At 37.0% G+C, this 20,078-nt stretch overlaps 1 protein-coding gene across 1 annotated transcript; it reads right to left on the bottom strand.

Moving 5' to 3' along the window:
• Nucleotides 1–9,566: 9,566 nt before the first annotated feature.
• Nucleotides 9,567–10,444, bottom strand: LOC104611140 (arabinogalactan protein 13). The gene has a single exon (XM_010278070.3). It carries the CDS (start codon nt 10,276–10,278, stop codon nt 10,099–10,101), a length of 180 nt encoding a protein of 59 aa, XP_010276372.1. The 5' UTR covers nt 10,279–10,444; the 3' UTR covers nt 9,567–10,098.
• Between the last annotated feature and the right edge of the window lie 9,634 nt (nt 10,445–20,078).

Below are 20,078 nucleotides of genomic sequence, written 5' to 3'. Positions count from 1 at the left end.
TAACTTCTAACCTTTGATGCCACTTCTGTGCCTGGGCTTCAAACTTGGCCTAAACTTGAGTTGGGCTCAGTTACCTACTAAGCCCAATTACCTGAGCCCAGTCAAGATTATGATTGCCCAACATTTTATAACATGGGCCGTCAGTGGGTTGGTTCCGGTTCGGACAGCTTATACCAGTCGCATCCCAATTATTTAAATAAATAACAACTTAAAACTTAGTTTTGGATAATATAATCATAAAAAAATGATAGTGATAGTAAAATAATAAATTATTTACACGTATTAATAAATCAAGTGCTTTTTAATTAAAATTATCTTATATATTATTTACGAAATTTATGCTTTTATATATCATTAACAAAATAATCAATTTGGGTTTGAGTCGATTCGGAATAAGAAGTTAAGAACCAGAACCGACTTAATTATAAATCGGACAAAATCACTGATCCAAAAATGATAAAATTTGTTCTCTCAGTTCGGGTTTATCGGATAGACTACGTTCATGCTGAAAGAGAGAGCAAGAAAACAAAATGAAAATGGAGTATTGTTTTTTCTCAGCACCCGCTTTTGGGTATGTGGGTATTATTGTAGTTAGGGGTGTTTACGGGTCGGGTTAGGTCGGTTTATTGGGGTTTTCCCAACCGACCTGACCTGGTCGGGTTACCTGAGGTGAAAACCAAAAACGGAATCGGAATTGAAATAAGTTGAAATGAAATCTCATTCCCAAGGGTAGGGGAGGGAATGCCATTCCACCAGAAGTGGAAATGTAATGGGCCATTCCTATCCTGATTCCAAACCCTTATTCCAGTGAACCAAACAAGCCCTTGGTCCTGTGAAGCCTCTTGATTCTACATCTGCATCCTATAGTCTAATTCCTTCACCCAGTATGTATCACCTCCCTCCAATTCCTCTGCATTCCCCACTGCCGAATCCCCACTCCTAGCTCATCTATTACATAGCATAGCAGCTTCCTCCATTAGGAGAGACTCAAGGAGTAATGCCGAAGAAGAATGACCCTGAGTGTGCTTTCTATTAGTCTTATTGATTACCGTGGATGTAATAGGATTGTCTAGGAGAAGATGGTTAGGGAGAGTGGAAATGTAAACTACATACAAAGTATAAGGTTTTGCTCTCTCTCTCTCTCTTTAAATCACACTTCAAAAAAAATGTCACCCTCCCCCTTTTCTCTTTCTCTCCAAATTCCAACCCCAGCAATCGAATTCCGCTACAGACAGAGACAACCTTTATTGCCAATGGAAAATGGCTTCCCCAGCTGCAATCAAGTCTATTGTCGTCTTCAAGAGACCAAACAATTTCTTTAAGTACTTATTATTCTATTAACCACCTGCAGCCACATCTATAGACTGTAGTCCATAGGAGATGAGAGGTGTATTTTTCTGCATTTTGGTTATTAACCAGATTTCTTTTTTCATGTGCAGTCAACAAGGAGGGATTGTTGTAGGATTATGCCATCGAAGAGTTCCACAATGCACATATTCGTGGGCAACTACCGAGGTGGTGAAGTAACTGAGTTGTAGCACTAGAGATTAATACAGCATCGTACTAGTAATAATGGTCTTTCTTGGTAGAACTCCAACTCCAACATAACAAATCGTAACAAAACAAAATATCAAAATCTCTCTAGCTGGTATCAAATTCAGAAATATGTCCAACCCAGAAGAAAATACAACTCAATTACTTTTTACCAACTGACCAAGTGTTTCAGCTTCTTTGTTAGCATTCAGTTCCTCTGGAAATACAACTCAATTACTAGTTCCCTGTATGTCCTTATTTTCAACTTCTCAAAGCATTTTTTCACCTACTATGCCTTGTGTTTATTGATTTTTGGTTTACAGACTACATTTATGCAACTAGGAGAGGAGGAACTCCATTTGGTAGCCATCTTATCCAGGAAGAATGATAAACAATATTTATGTTTGTGGGGTTTTAATGTTGCACCAGTGCTTTATAATTCTTGTCTTGTCATGCTAAATCTTAGATGTCTTGGCATGGTATTTGATCTTAATGAAACACTTGTAGTTGTAAACACAATGCGATCATTTGAGGATCAAATTGATGTCTTACACCGGAAAATAAATACAGAGGTGGATTCCCAACGCATTGTTGGCGTGTTAGCAGAGGTTAAGCGCTATAAGGATGACAAGATTATTTTGAAAAGTATGCATAAAATGATTAGGTTGTTGACAATGAAAGGTGATTAAAGTTCAATCTGAGATTGTTGCAGCTTTGTCTGACAACCATCAATCAATTGCTCCTCCACTTATAAGGTTACAGGAGAGGAACATTATTTTGATTCGCATACATCCTAGGGTAAGTATTCACCAAATCCAAATCCTTTACTTAGGTCAAATCCATAATCCAATTGTGGATTTACAATTTCAAAAGGAGAAGTTCGACCAGAAGGAGATAAGAATGGGTAACGAGGATTCGGTTAACAGTTAAGTTAAAGAGTGATTTAAATTTTAATTAATATATAAAAATAATAATTACCGGTTACTTAAATAAATTCGGTAATTGCTTTATACGTGGCAATAAAAGAGGTTTTAGATATAGTATGATTTTCCATATCATAATCGGACCCATCTATATATGTATACTCCTTCAACTGGTATGGGTATGGATAAGGTATGATATTAGGCTAAACAAACAGTCTGGATGAGCTGGAGACAAAATTATACACACCAGGCTGAACTACCTATCACAGTTGAACACACCAGTGCTCACTGTGAGCCCCATCTAGGACCCAACTATATTTAACACTGGCATGTCCAACTGTGATAGATAATTCAGTCGGATGTGTATGTTTTTGTCTCCAGCTAATACGCCCCCCCTAAACAAGACCCTAATAATCCCACAAGATTGCAACCTCTTAATGGGTTGGCCGATGGGGGCCTCACCCCAAACAGTTTAATTAATGTCTGCATTTCTTCAACCATACGACGAACCTCAGCTGAAATAGCCTGTTCTGTGATCCTTCTCAAGACTGGCTTCCTTTCTTGTGCCTGTTCAAGGCGTCTTTGCAGTTGCAATCTGTAGGATCTGATTCTTCTCTCCTCATATCCCGAAAGAACCCTAACATAGAATCAAGCTTTCCTCCCAAACTCCAGTAGTTTATCCATGATAAACGACTGCTATACAACAACTCTTCCTTTCATGGAGTACCGTGTAACTGGAGATCAATGGTGTTGCAACCAGCATAACTCAGTATTTCTATATACTTTACTTTTTTTTCAAATGAATTAACTGTCGTTTATAAGTTTCAATGATGTGGCGAATTGTTATTGGAGAGTGCATGTAGAAGGTGGATCGAAGGGTTCACAAAATGTGTCAGAGAGAGAGACGGTGGCTCTGGTTCTCAGTTCTTAGGAAGAGAATGAGCAATATTTGTTAGAGAATATCAACCTATTCAAGGACCTCACTTAACAGCTTAAGCTTTTAGGTTGAATGGTTCTTTGAGATGGTATCGAAATCATTTTAACCAAGTGTCTAGTGTTTGATCCTCGTTTCCCTCACTTAACAGCTTAAGCTTTTAGGTTGAATGGTTCTTTGAGATGGTATCGAAATCATTTTAACCTAGTGTCTAGTGTTTGATCCTCGTTTCCCCATTATAATTAAATATAAGTTTCAGCCCAAGGTACGAGTGGGCCTGTTCTTGTTCATGCTTCAAGCCCAATGGGCTTTCTTGTGAGGGGGCATTTTAGAGAGTATCAACCTATTCAATGACCTCACCTAACATCTTAAGCTTTTAGGTTGAATGGTTATTTGAGAGTATTTAAATAGATAGGCATATGGCAAAATAGGCATTTTGAAAAAAAACAAATACATTATATTGGCTTTTCTGTCTAGGAAGGGAGGTAGTTGCATATTTTTTAAAAAGTACAAGGGAGGGTTTTGTTAAAATAAAAATATAGGGGAGGTTTTTATTCTTTTTAGAAAACTCAGGGGAGGTTTTTGTAATTTATCCTTCTGAATTTTATGTAAAGGATAATTGATAGGGTGTGATTTTTACATGTATTGATCAAATAATTGGAAACTCTGTTCATGTTAAATACAGGTTTTAAACCCAATTCACCCTAAGGGAGGGTAGGGTTGGGAGGGGTTTTACATTTCCATGTGTGGGGAGGGTTTTGAATCTCAAAATCCAACTTGCTACAAGTTTTAGGCTGAATTAGGAAAAATAGGCATTTAAAAAAATACAAAAAACATTATATTGGCTTTTTTGTCTTGGAAGGGAGGTAGTTGCATATTTTTTAAAAAGTACAAGGGAGTTTTTTGTTAAAATAAAAATACAGGGGAGGGTGGGGTTGGGAGGGGTTTTACATTTTCATGTGAAAGAAAGTTTCGATTCTCAAAATCCAACCCGCTACAGGTTTTAGGCTGAATAAAATTGAGATGTTTAGGGAGACAGGTGAGGTTTAGAATTTACAAAACCCTCCCAAACCCACCTTATTACCATCCCTAGTCCATGGTGATCTTCAATCTGGGCGCAAGGGGAAAAATGTTAGTTATGATTGGACGGACACAGTCGCACTCGGTCATCTTCAATACCGTTACAATTTATGAACATTGAATCTGGATTTTCTGTGCACACTCTGCTGTTCGTTATGCTATGACTGAACAATCTTTAATACCAATCAGCATTGAATAGCTATGATCAGAGATGGGATGGATGCTAGGGTGTCAACGATATTTGAAAATTCAATTTTGAATTCAATATTCGATATAATCGAATCGAATTCGGATAATTCAAATATCTAACCAGTCGAATTTAGATATTAAATTCATACCGAATAGTTAATCAGATGAATTTGGATATGACCTGATTCGATTCAATAAATATCCGAATTTGATCGATTATTTAATTCTTATATATTATATAAAATATTTTATATATAATAATTTGAATATTTAATTGGATTCAAATTCGGATATTATACACCACTAATGGACGCCTACTTGTTGCTTACTGGTGTGCAAAGCAGACCTAGTTTCGAAGAATTTTTTTAACCTTTAATTATTAATTTTTAGTCCTAATGAAACCCATGTCCTGAGAGTACTGACCTCAACGTCCATCATATTTTGGTTTTGACCTTTGAAGGCCCATTTCAGCAAAGAAGAAGAACAACAAAAAAACAGAAAAAAAAAAAAAACTCATTGCGCAATTTTATTTTGGCCCATAGAGACCCTGCCTATCTTCAGTCTACCTCATGTTGGTCCGTTGTTGAATCAGCTCTAGAAGCCAGCCCATGGTGATATTTTGATTGACCCATTGTGGACTTTTTAACCTGCCGTGGCCCTTTTCAGTTAGCCTACAATGGCTAAATTTTAATTACAATACTGAAGAAGCAGCAGGACCACTTACACTTATCACATCATCATTATCACCACACGTATGGAGATTTTCAATCATCATCAAATTGCCATGTCATCTCAATAGACTGTTACATCATCATCCCAGCAAGTATGGATGATGGAACTATCTCTATGGTGGAATAGACTAATACTTGCCACATCATCATTGTCACAGCAGGATTGGAGGTTTTAGGAACATCACAGCATTGCAAAGTATTTGGCAAATCTATCAAGATCTCTGATCCTATGGGTTTGAAGGCGCTAAAGGGAAGAGAGTAGTGATATGATAGAGTTTGAATTAAAACAGGATTTCTCACTTTATATATTGATGTAATTCTCATGTTGATCAATGCATTCAACTTTAAGCCTTTCTCTGTAACATAAGAACTGAAAATCATAAACTGGGCCTACAGAAAATGTATATTTGAGTATGAGAGCAACCACTTTAAAGAAAATGCTGAAGGTTGAGCCGGTATCCAATCATGGGGTTCAGTTGATAGCATCTCTAGCTAGTTGTAGCGTGCGGATAGGGGTGTCAATTGGATTGGATTTGGTCCAATTCGGTCCAGTCCAATATGATTCCATTATAAATGGACCTGGTCCAATCCAGTCCAATGAATATTTTGGATCATTTTGGACTGGTCCAGAAACTGTCCAATCTGTTCAAATTCCTGTTAATTTAAATTGGTTTCAACTCAAACCTGATCCATTGACACCTATGTTCTTATCTTCTATCAATGGACCAGATATTGGCTCAATCCAATATAAATTCATTATGGATGGACCAGGTCCAATCCAATATGTTATATTGGTCCATCCAGTCCGTCCAAATTCGATATGTATTATTGGTCCATCCAATCCGTTCAAATGGATTTTGATGTTGGACTGATTCCAACCCAAAACTGATCCATCGACACCCTTACATGCGAATACTTGGGATCAAATCCCCCTGCCACCAAGATTGGGGGTTATGGGTATGGGGGATGGACTACCCCGGGCTCATTGTGTGTCCCCATTCTCTCCAAGTAAAAACTCTAAACACATGGTGAAAGCATGAAAATCCCGCCCCACATTGGGAATATCCCTAATCTCCCTATAAATTTAACATAAACATATGAGAAACAATTTCAATGTGTGACTGGATGCTAAATGAACAGAATTTCTATTTATAAAAGATCCAACTAGCTGTTACCAACATTGGGTACCGGTATTGAAGAAGAGATATGAACTCTTACAAACTCTGCAATTAGGTTGCATTTTACCTCAGCAAGACTGAAATTTGAGGGGAACAATTGTGGGACTAAGAAAAGATGGGAAAAGAAATAAAAGTAACATGCGTGGCAGTGTCGGTCACCCACATCTTAGCTTAGCTTATGGGCAAAGGTTCACCCAACAACCCACCAGACTGAACTGACTCACTGACCTATTATATTTCTAATTTCATTTTATACTTTTCTCGTTTCAGTCCCATGTGCATTCATGTTGATTGGGGAGACCGGATCTGCTCCTCACATAGGGCGCCTCACATGCACATCCTACCATGCATTGGGAACATCTTCCTTTATAAGTAATTATTCACGGGAGATGTTTCCAATGCATGGTGAATGTGTATGTGAGGCGCCCAAGTGTGAGGAGTGGATCCTGTTCCTTGATTGGGTATAAGCACAATCAATGCACAGGCTTTATTTATAAGCAAAATTGAAGATGGAGTTCTATGACATTTTCAATTTAAATATATTAAGTTTTTATTAAATTTAAATACCTTATGAAATTTATATAAATTTGTATTTTTAGTGGAACTTAAGTTGGCTTTGAATTAATAAAATTTAATTATAAAACTAATAATTAGTTGATAATTTTGTATTAGTTTTATAAAAATTTTAAATTGATATTAGTTTTTTATTTATCTTATTCCTTTTATTAATTAAATTATTTTTATTGTACTAATAAAAAATATTTTTATCAATAATAATAAGTAATAATTATTTTTATTTTTTAATGGAAGTAGATTATTTAATATAATAATAAATTATTGAATATCTCAATTTCAATATAATTAATCTTTACTAATAATTGCAGTTTAATGCATATTATATATATATATATACATATTAGTGGCATGAGTTATTGAAGGAGAGAGTTAATGATGTATTAATGAGGAATGTAAAAGTCTTAGAGGTGATTGGTGACTTGAATTATTTTGTTCAATTTTTAAATTATAAAATTTAAAAAAAGGAAAAAGATAAATACCTTTAGGGGGTGTTCTTTTTTTGGATTTTGAGAAGGGGAAAATTGGTCAATGGGATTTTGGTTCCCAGTGACCAAGAATCTCATATTCATTATTCAGATTTATGTGGAGACCAGGGAAAGTTTATTTTCCTTGGGGGTAAGTGATACCCATCTCTTAAGTAGGTAAATAACGTTCCCACCTAGTGAGAAAGCCTCTAACACTTGAATGGGACAAAAGTGCCCCTTTTAATAATGGATTTTTAAGGCTAAAATGGTCCTTACCTAATTTACCTAAGAAATAAAAGAACATGGGTAAATGCACTTACCCGGGTAAATGTTTCCTAAAAAAAACTTACCCAAATAATTACATTTTTCTAGATAAATAACTTACCGAAAAGTAAATGGGGCCTTAGAATGAAAACAGGAGCTTAGCACATTGCCTTTTAGTCTCTGTCCCCCCCCCCACCCCCCCAATTGATGAATACGTTGAAAATGTAGACCGTTGTAATGCTCAGCATATGTCTCTTGACTTTCCATTTCTTTGAAAACTTCTAAGAAGTACTAAGGCCATAACCCCACCCCTGGTGCAGGCTGGGATTATTCAATGTCTACTACAATTTTTGCTCCATGGGACTTATACAAAGGGTACTCCATCACACCCTTGATGAGGCAGGAATTGAACAATGTCTGTTACAATTTTTGCTCCATGGGGGCTACACGAGGGTAGCCCATCCCTCAAAATCATAATCGGGGTTTCAAGTATTAAGGTTTTTAAAATTGAATCGGCCAACAAATCGATTAGGGGTCTAATTCTCGGATCGAATAATTCGACCATTTAAATCAAACGGATGGCCTGTTCTGATAAAATAAATTTTAAAAAATGGCAAAAATTGTTAGATGATTTAAATGATTCGATTATTTGGGTCAGTAATTTACTAACCAAATCAACGGTTTTTGATGAAATAACGGTTTTAGTATAAAATGAAACCAATCACCTGACTGATTCCTAATTTTTCCGATCTAACCATCCAGTCTAATCTGATTTCGAAAGCCATTGAAAGTATGGATACTCCCTGGTAAGGGTGAAAAGGGTGTAGGAGAGTATCAATAGTTTGAACGTTGTGCATAACCCCCACCCCTGGTGCAAACTGGGATTGAACAATGTTTGTTACAATTTTCGGTCCATGGGGTAGTCCATCCCGAAACCCATAACCCGATCCCCACTCAGTGATGCAAGCGGGGTATTCAATATATTACAATAAGCTAGCAGGAGCTAGTTAGCTCTTGTGCAATGTCTGCTACAGTGACATTTGCAGATGTTCCCAATATACAGCGGGAATGTGCTGTGGGGCGTTTTGGGCGGCTCCTTGTGGGGCGGAGACGTGAACTCGAAAAAAACAACCTGAGCTTCCTGCGCAAGATATTTACCCACACTCATCTGTCGTGCATATGAAAATTCAATACCGACCATACGGTGATTAGTGATATAGACTGTTTTTCTAGAAAAAAAAAAGTCACACTAATTACAGTTGTGCCATCTCCGTCCGATTTGAAGATCTTATGAGGAGCAATTGTAAAATAATATTTACAATTAATATGTTTTAATTTAAAAAAAGCTAAATATAATTGCTTTTGTGGCCATTGTTTAAATAACAATCTTCACCGAGCACATGATAAGATGCACCATAACTATTATTATAAACAAATTATATAATTTTTTTTATCATTATTTTAATAACTACGTTTAATATTTCTTCTTACTATAATTATTTATGATATGAATTTTCAATTTCAATACTTACTGAATGCATGTGCATTTTCAATACTTAACATGCAGCCAAAAAGACAGCTCATGACAGAGACTCCATCACCATAAAAAGACGAGACAGTGATGGAGGATGGAGGGTCATCCAATCAACCACCACATAAAGAAGAGAATTTCAAAAAGGAAAAAAAAAAAAAGATGAAAAGAAAGAAATAGAAATTTTTATTACTATAAAATAGGACCCGAAGTACAAAGATGAAGGAGAGGAAGAAGATGATGATAATACAAACTCAAATACAAATTCAGATACAAATGATGATTAATGAACAGATCAATCTGGATCAATCAAAACTCTTCCAGCTGAACCCCTCCAATCCTTCTTCTTCTCCCTCAGATTAAGCACTCTTCAGATCACACTTTTATTGTCCTAAACCACCTCCACCCAAAATAATTACAGAAATATATACCGAAGATACATCAACCAATCGCACACCCAAACAAATCCCCAATAACAATTAATTAATAGTGACAGAAAATGGTCGAGAAAGATAGAAAAAGAAGTGAGAACAGAGCGACGATCCTCCCGAACTCAATTCTCCATTCTTGCCCTCTGCACCGGTAATTAAGAGATTAGAGACTGAAATCTACTGGAGTGAGAGCGAGAGCCAGAGACGAGGAATCAGAGAGAGAAGAAAACTCAGAACTACTCCTTCCATTTTATATGTAGTTGATTACAAGAGCAACCCAAAGGCGAGAGCCATCACGGAAGCGAGAGCGGTGGGGACGAAGGCGGAGGCGTCCGAGGTGGGACTTGGTGCAGGAGCGTCTGCGGCTGCCACATTCTGGACGGCCGAGATGACCATCATCATCACGACTACAGCAGCGAACAACCTCATCTTCAATGACTCCATTTCTGAAACTCTTTTGAAAAAACAAACGAGCGAGAGAAAGCAAGAGCGAGAAAGAGAGAGGGGGGAGATGGAGAGAGATGAGCTCTCTAATTCCTCTGTGTAGAAGGGTGGATGCAGAGAGGAACGCAGAGGAAGAGAGCTCGATAGGTGGGTGAGAGGCGGAAGGGAGAGTACAGAGGGGTTTATAACATAGGGGATGCCAAGTTAGAGAGAGAGAGAGAGATGGTTTACGGGCAGGTTGCCCGAAATGACCGTTCAACAACAAAAAAATTTGGAAGGACAATGGGAGTTGGGTTGGGGTTGGCGATGGGACTGCCCGTTGTTGACAGGGTGTCTGCCTTCGACCTTCGGGTGCCATACAGCTGTCACTAAGACGTTTGTGCCTTTGTGGATCCCAACCTTTTGCTATTGCTAACCACTCATCTTATTTCTGTTTTTCTATTTTTTTATTTTTACTTTTTTACTTTTGCCCTCGATAAGATAAAGTAAGAAATTGTTATTTTTGCGTGGGCTGCACTGCATTTACCATGTCTGACAATTCTGGGTCTTGCCCCTAACATGCGCCTGGGCAACAATGTCATCCTCATCCATCCGCATTGGGAAAAGTTGGGGCGAACCATTATTTAAATCAAGGGGTTTAATTAAGTATATGTTTGTCATCCGTGATGCACATGCAGCACTCCGAAAAAGGTTCCGCTGATGTGTGGGTTGTGGGTTGGGAGCATCGTTTTCTGAGAAAATGGTTTCCTTTTTTTGTTTGAAAATTTTGCGGTTAGGTAAGACTTTTTTTTTGAGCAATAATTTTTTTTATTTGGTATCAATGTTTCGGAAAACGTTTTCACCACTAATATCCATTATCCAATGCCACATCAATGTCACCTTACATTTCTATTGGCAACAAGGAGTTACCACTCCAGGAAACGCTAAATTCGACGTTTCTCCAAGCCATGCCTTCCCAATTTCCAAGGTGTGGCTTGGAGCATTGTTTTTTTTATGAAAAAATGGTTCCAAACAAACATTTGTTTCCTGGAGCACCGTTTTTTCCGACGTGGTGCTAATGTGGCATCTTTTTCTAGAGCAACGACAACGATGCCAAACAAATACGAGTCCAAATCACCTACCAACATAACATGCTACAATTCTCTACCAACAGATCTCACACCGCACATCTCATACATGGCGGGTCCCACTTTTATGATGGGTCCCAATCTCATGATGAAATGTGTGGTGTTCGATCAAATTGGTAGATGGTTGGAACGTGTTTTATTGTATATGTTTGGCATCGGCGCTGCATATGTGTGGGTTGGAAGCACCATTTTTCTGAGAAAATGGTGTCTTTTTTTTTTTTGGAAATGTTGCTGCCAGGTAGGACTGTGAGTTCCGGAAAGCTTATGGTTGACCCAAAAGATTTGGAGTCACCACCCATTTTTTAGAAGAAATTGGCCATCGTTTTCAGATGTGAAAAATCAAACTAAGTCTTTGATAGTGACTCTATTTTCCATGGGAAAGGCACACAACCAAGAGATTTCAGGTCTAAGAATTGGGAGAGGGAAAGTATTAGGCACCCCTCTCTCCAACCTGCTTTAGCAGCCCAAAACGAGAGCTATTCAGGCTCAGATTTTGGTAAAACACGAACTAACAAGATTGTTCAAAGCTTCTGAAATCTAGCAAAAATGTTCCCAACTTCGCCTAGAATCAATTTGAGATGATGTTATCGGGTCTTAGGTATTAGTTTCCCTAAGACCCTCGCCTCTCTACCTCTTTTTCTCAAATCCAGAGGAAGCTAGGAAGGTAAGTTTAACAAGGTTTCAAGGCTTTAAGCAACCTTAAACTAAACTAAAAGCAAAGATACGGTGGAATGAGAGGCTTACCTCTCATGTACGACCTTGAAACAATCTTTCCAACAGCAGAAAATATTTCAAATGAAACTTGAGCAAGGCAGGAACTAGGCTGAACGTCTCTGGTGTTGAGTTTGGAAAATAGGGGATGAGGCTTGAGCTTGGCTTCAAGGATTTCGGGGTTTCAGGCACACTGAGTGTTTTACAGGAGTTGGGAAACTCTCCTCTTCCTTCTCTCTCTTTCTCTAGGGACCTCTCTTAGGTTTCCTTCCTTTAGTTTCCCTTGGGTTTCTTCCTCTCAATCCCCTCTTGGGTTTTTTCCTTTCAGTCCCCCCTCCCCAAGCTCGAGCTGGGCCTCTATATGTACAGAAAAATGGAAGGAAATGGGTCTGAAATTCGCTCAGCTACAGTGTCTATGACTGAGCAAAGTCCTTTTACTAAAATAGGCAAAGATTCTTTAAAGAAATAGGTACCCAATCAAGCTTTCTTGTTTGGTGAAACATTTTCTTCGATTTGGGGGTGGTTTTCACAGGTTTATGCGTCCAATAGGAGCTTGGGCCGTGCCAGACGTTGCAGTTTCGTATTTGGGGCTGTCAATGACAGAAAATATAAATTTGAGGAACTTTTAAACGCTAATTTATCTTTTCTTGTTCTTAAGTAGGGGTCTGTTTGGTATTTTGATCTTTTTAGGTCTATTAGGTTTTGTTTGATTGTCCAGGTGTTCTAATGGGTCAAGAATGGATTTTATATCAGTCATCACCCTTTTAAAGCTTCAGATTGGGCCAGATGACATGGCAATTTAATCTAATACGTTGAAATGGTATCTTTCTAGTTTAACAGTCAAACGAATGAGTCTGGTCATGAAATTTGGTGTCTTGGGGTTTTTTGGGTCTCTGAACATAGTGGTGAGGTCTAATCGGACAAATGGGGTTGGGATAATGGAAATTTATGGTTGATAAGTTCGGATTTATGCGATTTGCTTAAATATAATATTTGTTTGATGAAGGGTCAAATAGAAGAATTTTGGGATGAAATTTGCTGGGTTGGCACTTTTGATCATTCTAAATATAATGGAAGTGATGGATATTTGATCAGGGGTGCAGATTGATTGATTTAGTTCAAATCATGGTCTTATCTTATGGAATCTTACATTTTCAACGGTCAAACGAAGGTGTTTGGTCGTGAGATTTGACATGCTAGGGTTTTTTGGGTCTCCAAACACAGTGGTAAGGTCTGATTTGTCATGTGAGGTTGGGATGATGGATGGTAGGCTCTGATTAATGAGATTTGTTGGAATAGAATCTAGGCTTGATGGGGGGTTAAACGAGGGAATTTTGAGCTACAATTTGGTAGGTAGGCATGAATTAGGGTGAGGAGTCAAGTGGATGGTTTTGATTTGAGAAATATATAGTCAATCCTGATAATCATTCAGGACCATCCAAATGGGATCTTGATGTTTTTGCGGTTGGTTGTTGAAGATTCGTGGTGGGATTCGCTGGTTGATTGTTTCCTAATGATTTTGAGGTAATGGATATACTAGATTTGATTTTGGAGGAATTGGAATTTTGATATCGCATAGATTTAGGGCTGTTAGAAAGGAAGTTGGCCTAATGAACAATGGACCTATAGAGTTTAGTCATGAAAATTGATGTGTAACTAAGTTATAGTTTTTCTAGTCTATGGATGATGTCTGATCAAGGTTCTTGTTTGTCTTGTGGATTGGGTCAAATGAGGGTTTTTTTCGGGTTTGGAAAGTGTCAAGTTGAATCTGGTTGTGTTTTAAGTTTTTGGAGTGCAAAAGAGGGGTACAAAGAGGTAGGGTGAAGGGACCGAGCAAAATTGGATGCTAACAATGGCGTTTCCTAGGACAACAGCAACACCTTATGTTTGGTACCAATGCTCCATATCTGTTTACAACACTAGTACCCATTATAGGAAGTCCACGTCACTACCACATCATGTCTTCGTTGGCAGCAATGAGCTCCAAGTTGAGAAAATGTCGAATTCGGAGTTTCCATAGACCATGCTTTCTCGATTTTTAAGACGTGGTTTGGAACACTATTTTTTATGAAAAAACGGTTTTAAACATGTTACCATTTTCTAAATCATCGATTTTTTCAACATGGCACTGGTGTGTCACTGTTTTCTGGAGCAACGGCATTGGCACCGCCATTGGCAAAAGATCCTAACTCTTAATTAAACCCCTCTTTTTAATCCAAGTTATACATCAGAAATATTTATGGGACAACCGTGACTTGCTGGTACAGTATTGGGAGTGTCTTATTGGCACCAGATCCCTATATGTTTATAATTGCAAAAATTCCTGTTTTAACCCCTTCTCATAGTTAGGATTGTCAATGGGTCAGGTCTGGATAGAATTAGAATTGATCCTATAAGAAATATTTTGAAGCTGGAATTAAACCATACCTGATAAGGTCTATAATTTTAGACCCAAAATCAAACCAGTCAGTTCTTAAGACAATCAGGTCTTAACCAATGGACCCGATTATAATAATTTATTAATATATATTTACCTAATATAAATACATAATTTATTTAATATACTATACATATTATATATCAGTTGGGAGCTGAATCGGTTCAGGACTAGGTAAAACCGGTTCTGCATCGATAATAGTCGGGCCTAAAACGAAAACCAACCCAATATGTTCAAGCATGGTTTTTAAAAACGAACCAGTCAGGGGTCCGGTTACTGGTTCGAACGGTCTAACTGTTCGACCAGAACGACCGGCCCATTTTAACAAAAAAAATAAAAAAATTAGAAAATGGTCAAAACCGTTCAAAAGATTTGAACGGTTCAGACGGTTCGAATGATTAACCGGTCGATTCAGCGATTTACTGACCAAATTCAACGGTATTGGGGAAAAAAGCGGTTTTGGAGGAAAACGGAACCGATCAAGTGACCGGTTCCCGGTTTTTCCAGTCCGATTTTGAAAACAATGTGTTCAAGTTCATAAGACCCAACCCATTGACAGCCCTATTTCTCATAGTGCAGTTTTAGCCCCAAATTTTGTTTTTCTCCACTGTAGACCTTCTCGTTGGCCATTGGGTTGGGCCTTTCTCTTCCCTGTCTACCCCTTACCCTCATATCATTAGATCTTGTGCGATTCGATGGGTCCAGTCATCTTCCAACCCATCGCTTACCTTTCAAAGGGCATATATGTACAAAGCAAGCATCCTCAGCATATGATTATCATTGAAGATGCTGATGGGCTATTCTTTCCAGATGGGAGGTTTGACAATTCAAAATGCTACAAAGCCTTCAGAGGAGAGATTTGGGTCTATTCCATTATTTTGTTGCTTATAACAAGGTTGGTCTCAAGTCTCAATTCCCAAATTTCATCCCTTATAATACGTGATAGGATATTTTAATTTGTAAAATGATTTTATTATGAGATTTATTGAGATTCAACCTTCTATTATATCGATTTGGAAAAAAAAATGTATTCTACTATCTATTTGATTATTAATTATTAAATGAACTTAACTTTCACCTAACTAAAATCTGATTGGTTACTACATTCGTATCAAGGTATCAAACGCCATAAATTTGTGTAATTCCTCTCATCACAATCATTCTATTGATAGGAATTGATTTGGGCACATATCTAGCAAAAAGACAAAAGAAACCCATCAATGACGAATTGATGATGATGAGGTGTTTTCTTTTTTTTCCTCTTTTCAAACATGTAATCCATGTTTCATTATCAAGTGTGTTTCTCGTTTATCAAAAGAAAAGATTGGGTGTGTGTCTAAATCACTTGAAAACTAATAAAAATATTTAAAAAGACAGGTACCCTTGAGCACCATTGTTATCTCAAGTTGTTTACAGGCTTCAGCTGATTCTAAGAATAGAAATTCTATTTCATTCATTCCCCTATATTGTTAGGTGATTAGGAATCAACAATTAGTGCTTTCAAAAACTACAAAAGAAAACATGGTCCCTTGATATAATCACAACATATAACATATATTATAGGATAAATTGCAGATTAGTACTTTGCACTTTGGGGTTAGTTTTACTTTATTACTCAAGCTTCAGAACGTGTCATTGTAGTACTGGAATTCTTGAAACTGACAATTTAATACCCGTTGTTAGCAGTCCATTAGTTATTTGTATCACGTGATAACATGTGTAACTTATTCTTTTTAAATTGTGAAAACTATCCTTTTTAATATTTTTTAAACCATTTTACTTGATTGTCTTCCCCAATGACAACAAGAATTACTCATCTTCTCTGGAAACAATGGAAATCTAAACCCCCCCTTTGTTATGGATTGAATAAATTGTAAAAGGATTACAACAACGGTGGTCGAAATCCCTCTTTCCTGGTAACAACATCATCTTCTCTGGCAATATTTTATTGTGTAGCTTTTCCAACAGCAAGCACTAGTCCTTTCGTAGAAAGGTTATGGCATAAAGTGAACAATGGTGTGTAATCACAATGAAAAAATGATTTAAATATGGTTATTTTGGCCATTTCAAAATTATACTTATCTCACATATTCAAAACTGGAAGGGTATTTATATCATTTCACATGCTATTTAATGTCGATTAACAATTTTGAACTAAATGGACAATTTTCAAGAGTTTAGATAGTACAAGCTATGGTACAATTTGAAGTTTGAATAGTAAAATGAGACTAATTCCAAAGGACAGGATAGTAATATACAATTTACTCAATATTATGTTGTGTATCTCTTCCACCAATAAATCTTCAAAAGTAAATAGTAAAAGCAAGTAGTGAACACATGGGCCACACAATCAATACTTACATGTTACAGTTGAAAAAGTGAACCACGAATTGAAATTTTGAACCACATCACCTTTTTTTCTAGAACCATAAAACAAACACCACCTAAATTGGGATATTTTGATCATGTAAACAAGTCAGCATTTTTTTCGGGTACAAAAGCAAATAATCCGTTTTACAACCTTCTTCCAAATGCCTCTCAACTGGACTGATTTGGACAGCTCACTTATATTGTCCACTACTTGATTGATTGCAAATTTTGAAAAAGGTCAAAGAAGAGAATTCTCGATTTCAATTAAAATTCTACTAAGATGTGAAATTCACCAAATTTGTTTGGTGTTTCTTCAAATCATCAATTATCACACCACTAAAAGAATACCCAAACAAATGAATATCAAAATAACAAATGGAATTAACAAATCTAATTACACCTCCATTTCCAAATCCACCCTATTTTCTAAATTCAACCTAAAGTCTGAAACGGTCACATCCCCCTTGGTTTCTATTTTAAGGGGTTATCATGATTAGAGCTTGGTCCACCATGTGCAGTGAAATAACTTTGTTGAACTCTCATTTGAAACCCCTTGATCAAGGGGCATCAAGAAAATATCTTTAATGTACTTTGTCCCACTCCTACAGCTTAAATAAAAAGAATGAAAAAGCTAACAAGAAAAGCTAGGCATACTTGGGAATCATCAAGCACCAATCAATTCTAAGAATTAGCGCAACTTGTTGGTCATTTTTCTGAGTCGGGGTCTTGTATATATATATATATATCACTGTTTTGAAAACTGGATCAGATTGGATGGACAGATCATTCGACCTGGGAATCAGTCAATTATTCGGTAACTGCTGATTCGGATGGTTGAACTATTAAACCATTCGATCCAATGAATGGCTTTTGGGTCATTTCAATTATTTTTTAAAATGTTATGGGTTGATCCATTCAGACTGGATAATTGAAATACTATCTGAAAATCGGTGGCCAAAGTGATTCTATTTCTGGGTTAATTTTTAAAACCTTGATATGAGAGAGAAGAGGAGAAAGAGAATGCTTATGATAGAAGGTTTATTACCTATCAGTAAGAGGCTTTGAATTTGATAGCTTAACCACCTTAGGTAAGGTAGGTGTTGTACTTCATGGAGGTATAAGGTTGAAAAAGAGAAAAGAGACATTCCACTTACCCACACAGCTAAGAGCATAAAGACAACACATTGGAATTGACTGCCTTCGTCTCTCGTTCTCATGAGGTGTTGTGACATTTCTGGTTTCATATTTGCGCTACCTCTTTCTGTCTCTTAACACCAACGACTTATATAAAAAACTTAAAATGTGTAGCCAAGCACCTGGCGCTATTGTCCGAAGCCATACATTGTCCATATCTTTTCTACCCATGATCAGTTGGCCTCTAGTGTCATAAGTCTCTTCGCTAGATATCCTTTACCTCATGCAGTCCAAATTAGAACATTTTTTTCCGTTTATTTGTTTTTTTCTGTTTTTGTGGCCAAATGCATTAGAGATGCAGCATTTTTCCTCCATGTGTTCTAAATATTTTGGGCTTAGTCTGGGAAAAATATAAATACAAATGTATACACTATCGATAGAAACAAAATAATACAAAATACAAGATTTTACATTATATACAATACCAATGTGCTCGATACTCAAAGATGGATATGAGTATATCCACTTAAAACTTTTAAAAGATATATGTATTAATATTTCCACATAAAAGATATTTGGTTCTTGAGAGTAAATTGATATACAATTTGTATGTTATGCGTTCATTCATAAGTATAAGTTTTCAAGAAAGCATGCCCAAGCATCATTTGGTTGCATTCATAATGAAGGAAAGTTAAGGGCCTTCTAAAAATTGTTATCATACTATGTTTGATTGCAAGTAAAATGTTGATGTTGCCCGATTTGAGGTGTTTCGAATTAAGATTATAATCAGATAGTCTTGTAGCTAATTGGAAAAGTCGAGGTGGAAGGATGAAGTCGTGCACCAAGATCAAGATCTGAAATCAAGAAAGAGGATCAGAGGCCTGAGGAGTTGTTCCTCGGGTAGGGACTCCAACACTCAAGTCAGTGATGTGAGAGATGGGTGGTCAGGCCAAGTAGTTGATAATAGTGCTGGTCCAAACAGAAAAAGCAGAGTAATAGTATGAAGTCCAAAAGTCCCTTAACTTAAGCGGAGGTTACTTATTTATAACCGAAGATCTGTATCTGATTCAGATGAGGCTTCTAGGGTTGTCAGGATGAAGTTATCCGTTGAGGTCTTCGGGATAAGTCATATTTTCCGACGGAATTGTCTTCCTCATCTATACGAGACTCCTCTTCCTAGTCGGACGTATCCATCTGACGTTGTATCAACATGGTTGAGAAGATAAAATGGCCACATAAGCTGCCGCGGGGCCAACTCAACCATAATCCAAACAAATGTATATGAAAAAAATTAAAAAATAGGAATTGTGAAAAAATGGTAATCCTTGTTGATATTGCTCAAGTCATTTCCCAATAGGGAGGTTGGTCATCAGTGATTCAATTATCCTGTTTTCAAGTTAAACTTAACATCAAGAAGGTTAGAATATCATTTTCGAAGGAATCATTCCCACTCCTCTATCTTATATGCAACCATTCACAACCAAAAAGTTGAACTTCTTTTTCAATTTTTTTTTTTTTTTCTCGTGAGGCACTAATTAAATCTGGGTGTGGGGACACAAGCTTATGTATGGGCCTGGGCCCCCACAACTTGCTACCTCTCTCATGTTTGGTGCACTGGAAAATATCATCCAATGGGCTCAATATCAATGGGGCACATACAGATTTTTGCAATATCAAGTGGTATTCATTACCAAAAAATATATAAATAAAGTGGGATCCACAACAATAACTCTACACAAATTATTTCCTAGTTACTACCATACAAGGCACACTTATTACTATGGGGCCCACATGATATTTTGAAAGATTGCCAACTCTATCTATCCCAAAAAAAAATGCCAATTCAACCTGACATTTTATTCAAGAGACCAACTCTTGTCTTCTCTTCTCTCAAGTATTTATTATTATTCTTTCCCATACTTTTGTAATCATTTATGTCTCCTTTTTTTTTTTTCTTTTTAGCCACTTTCTTTTTTCTTTTTCCTCCAATGAGGAATACTGTATCATCTTCTAGTCAGATT

This window comes from Nelumbo nucifera, chromosome 2 (assembly GCF_055504915.1).
Source record: "Nelumbo nucifera cultivar China Antique chromosome 2, China Antique-T2T, whole genome shotgun sequence".
Lineage (NCBI taxonomy): Eukaryota > Viridiplantae > Streptophyta > Magnoliopsida > Proteales > Nelumbonaceae > Nelumbo > Nelumbo nucifera.
Note: the sequence above shows the minus strand (reverse complement) of the source record. Positions and strands in the feature narration are given on the sequence as shown.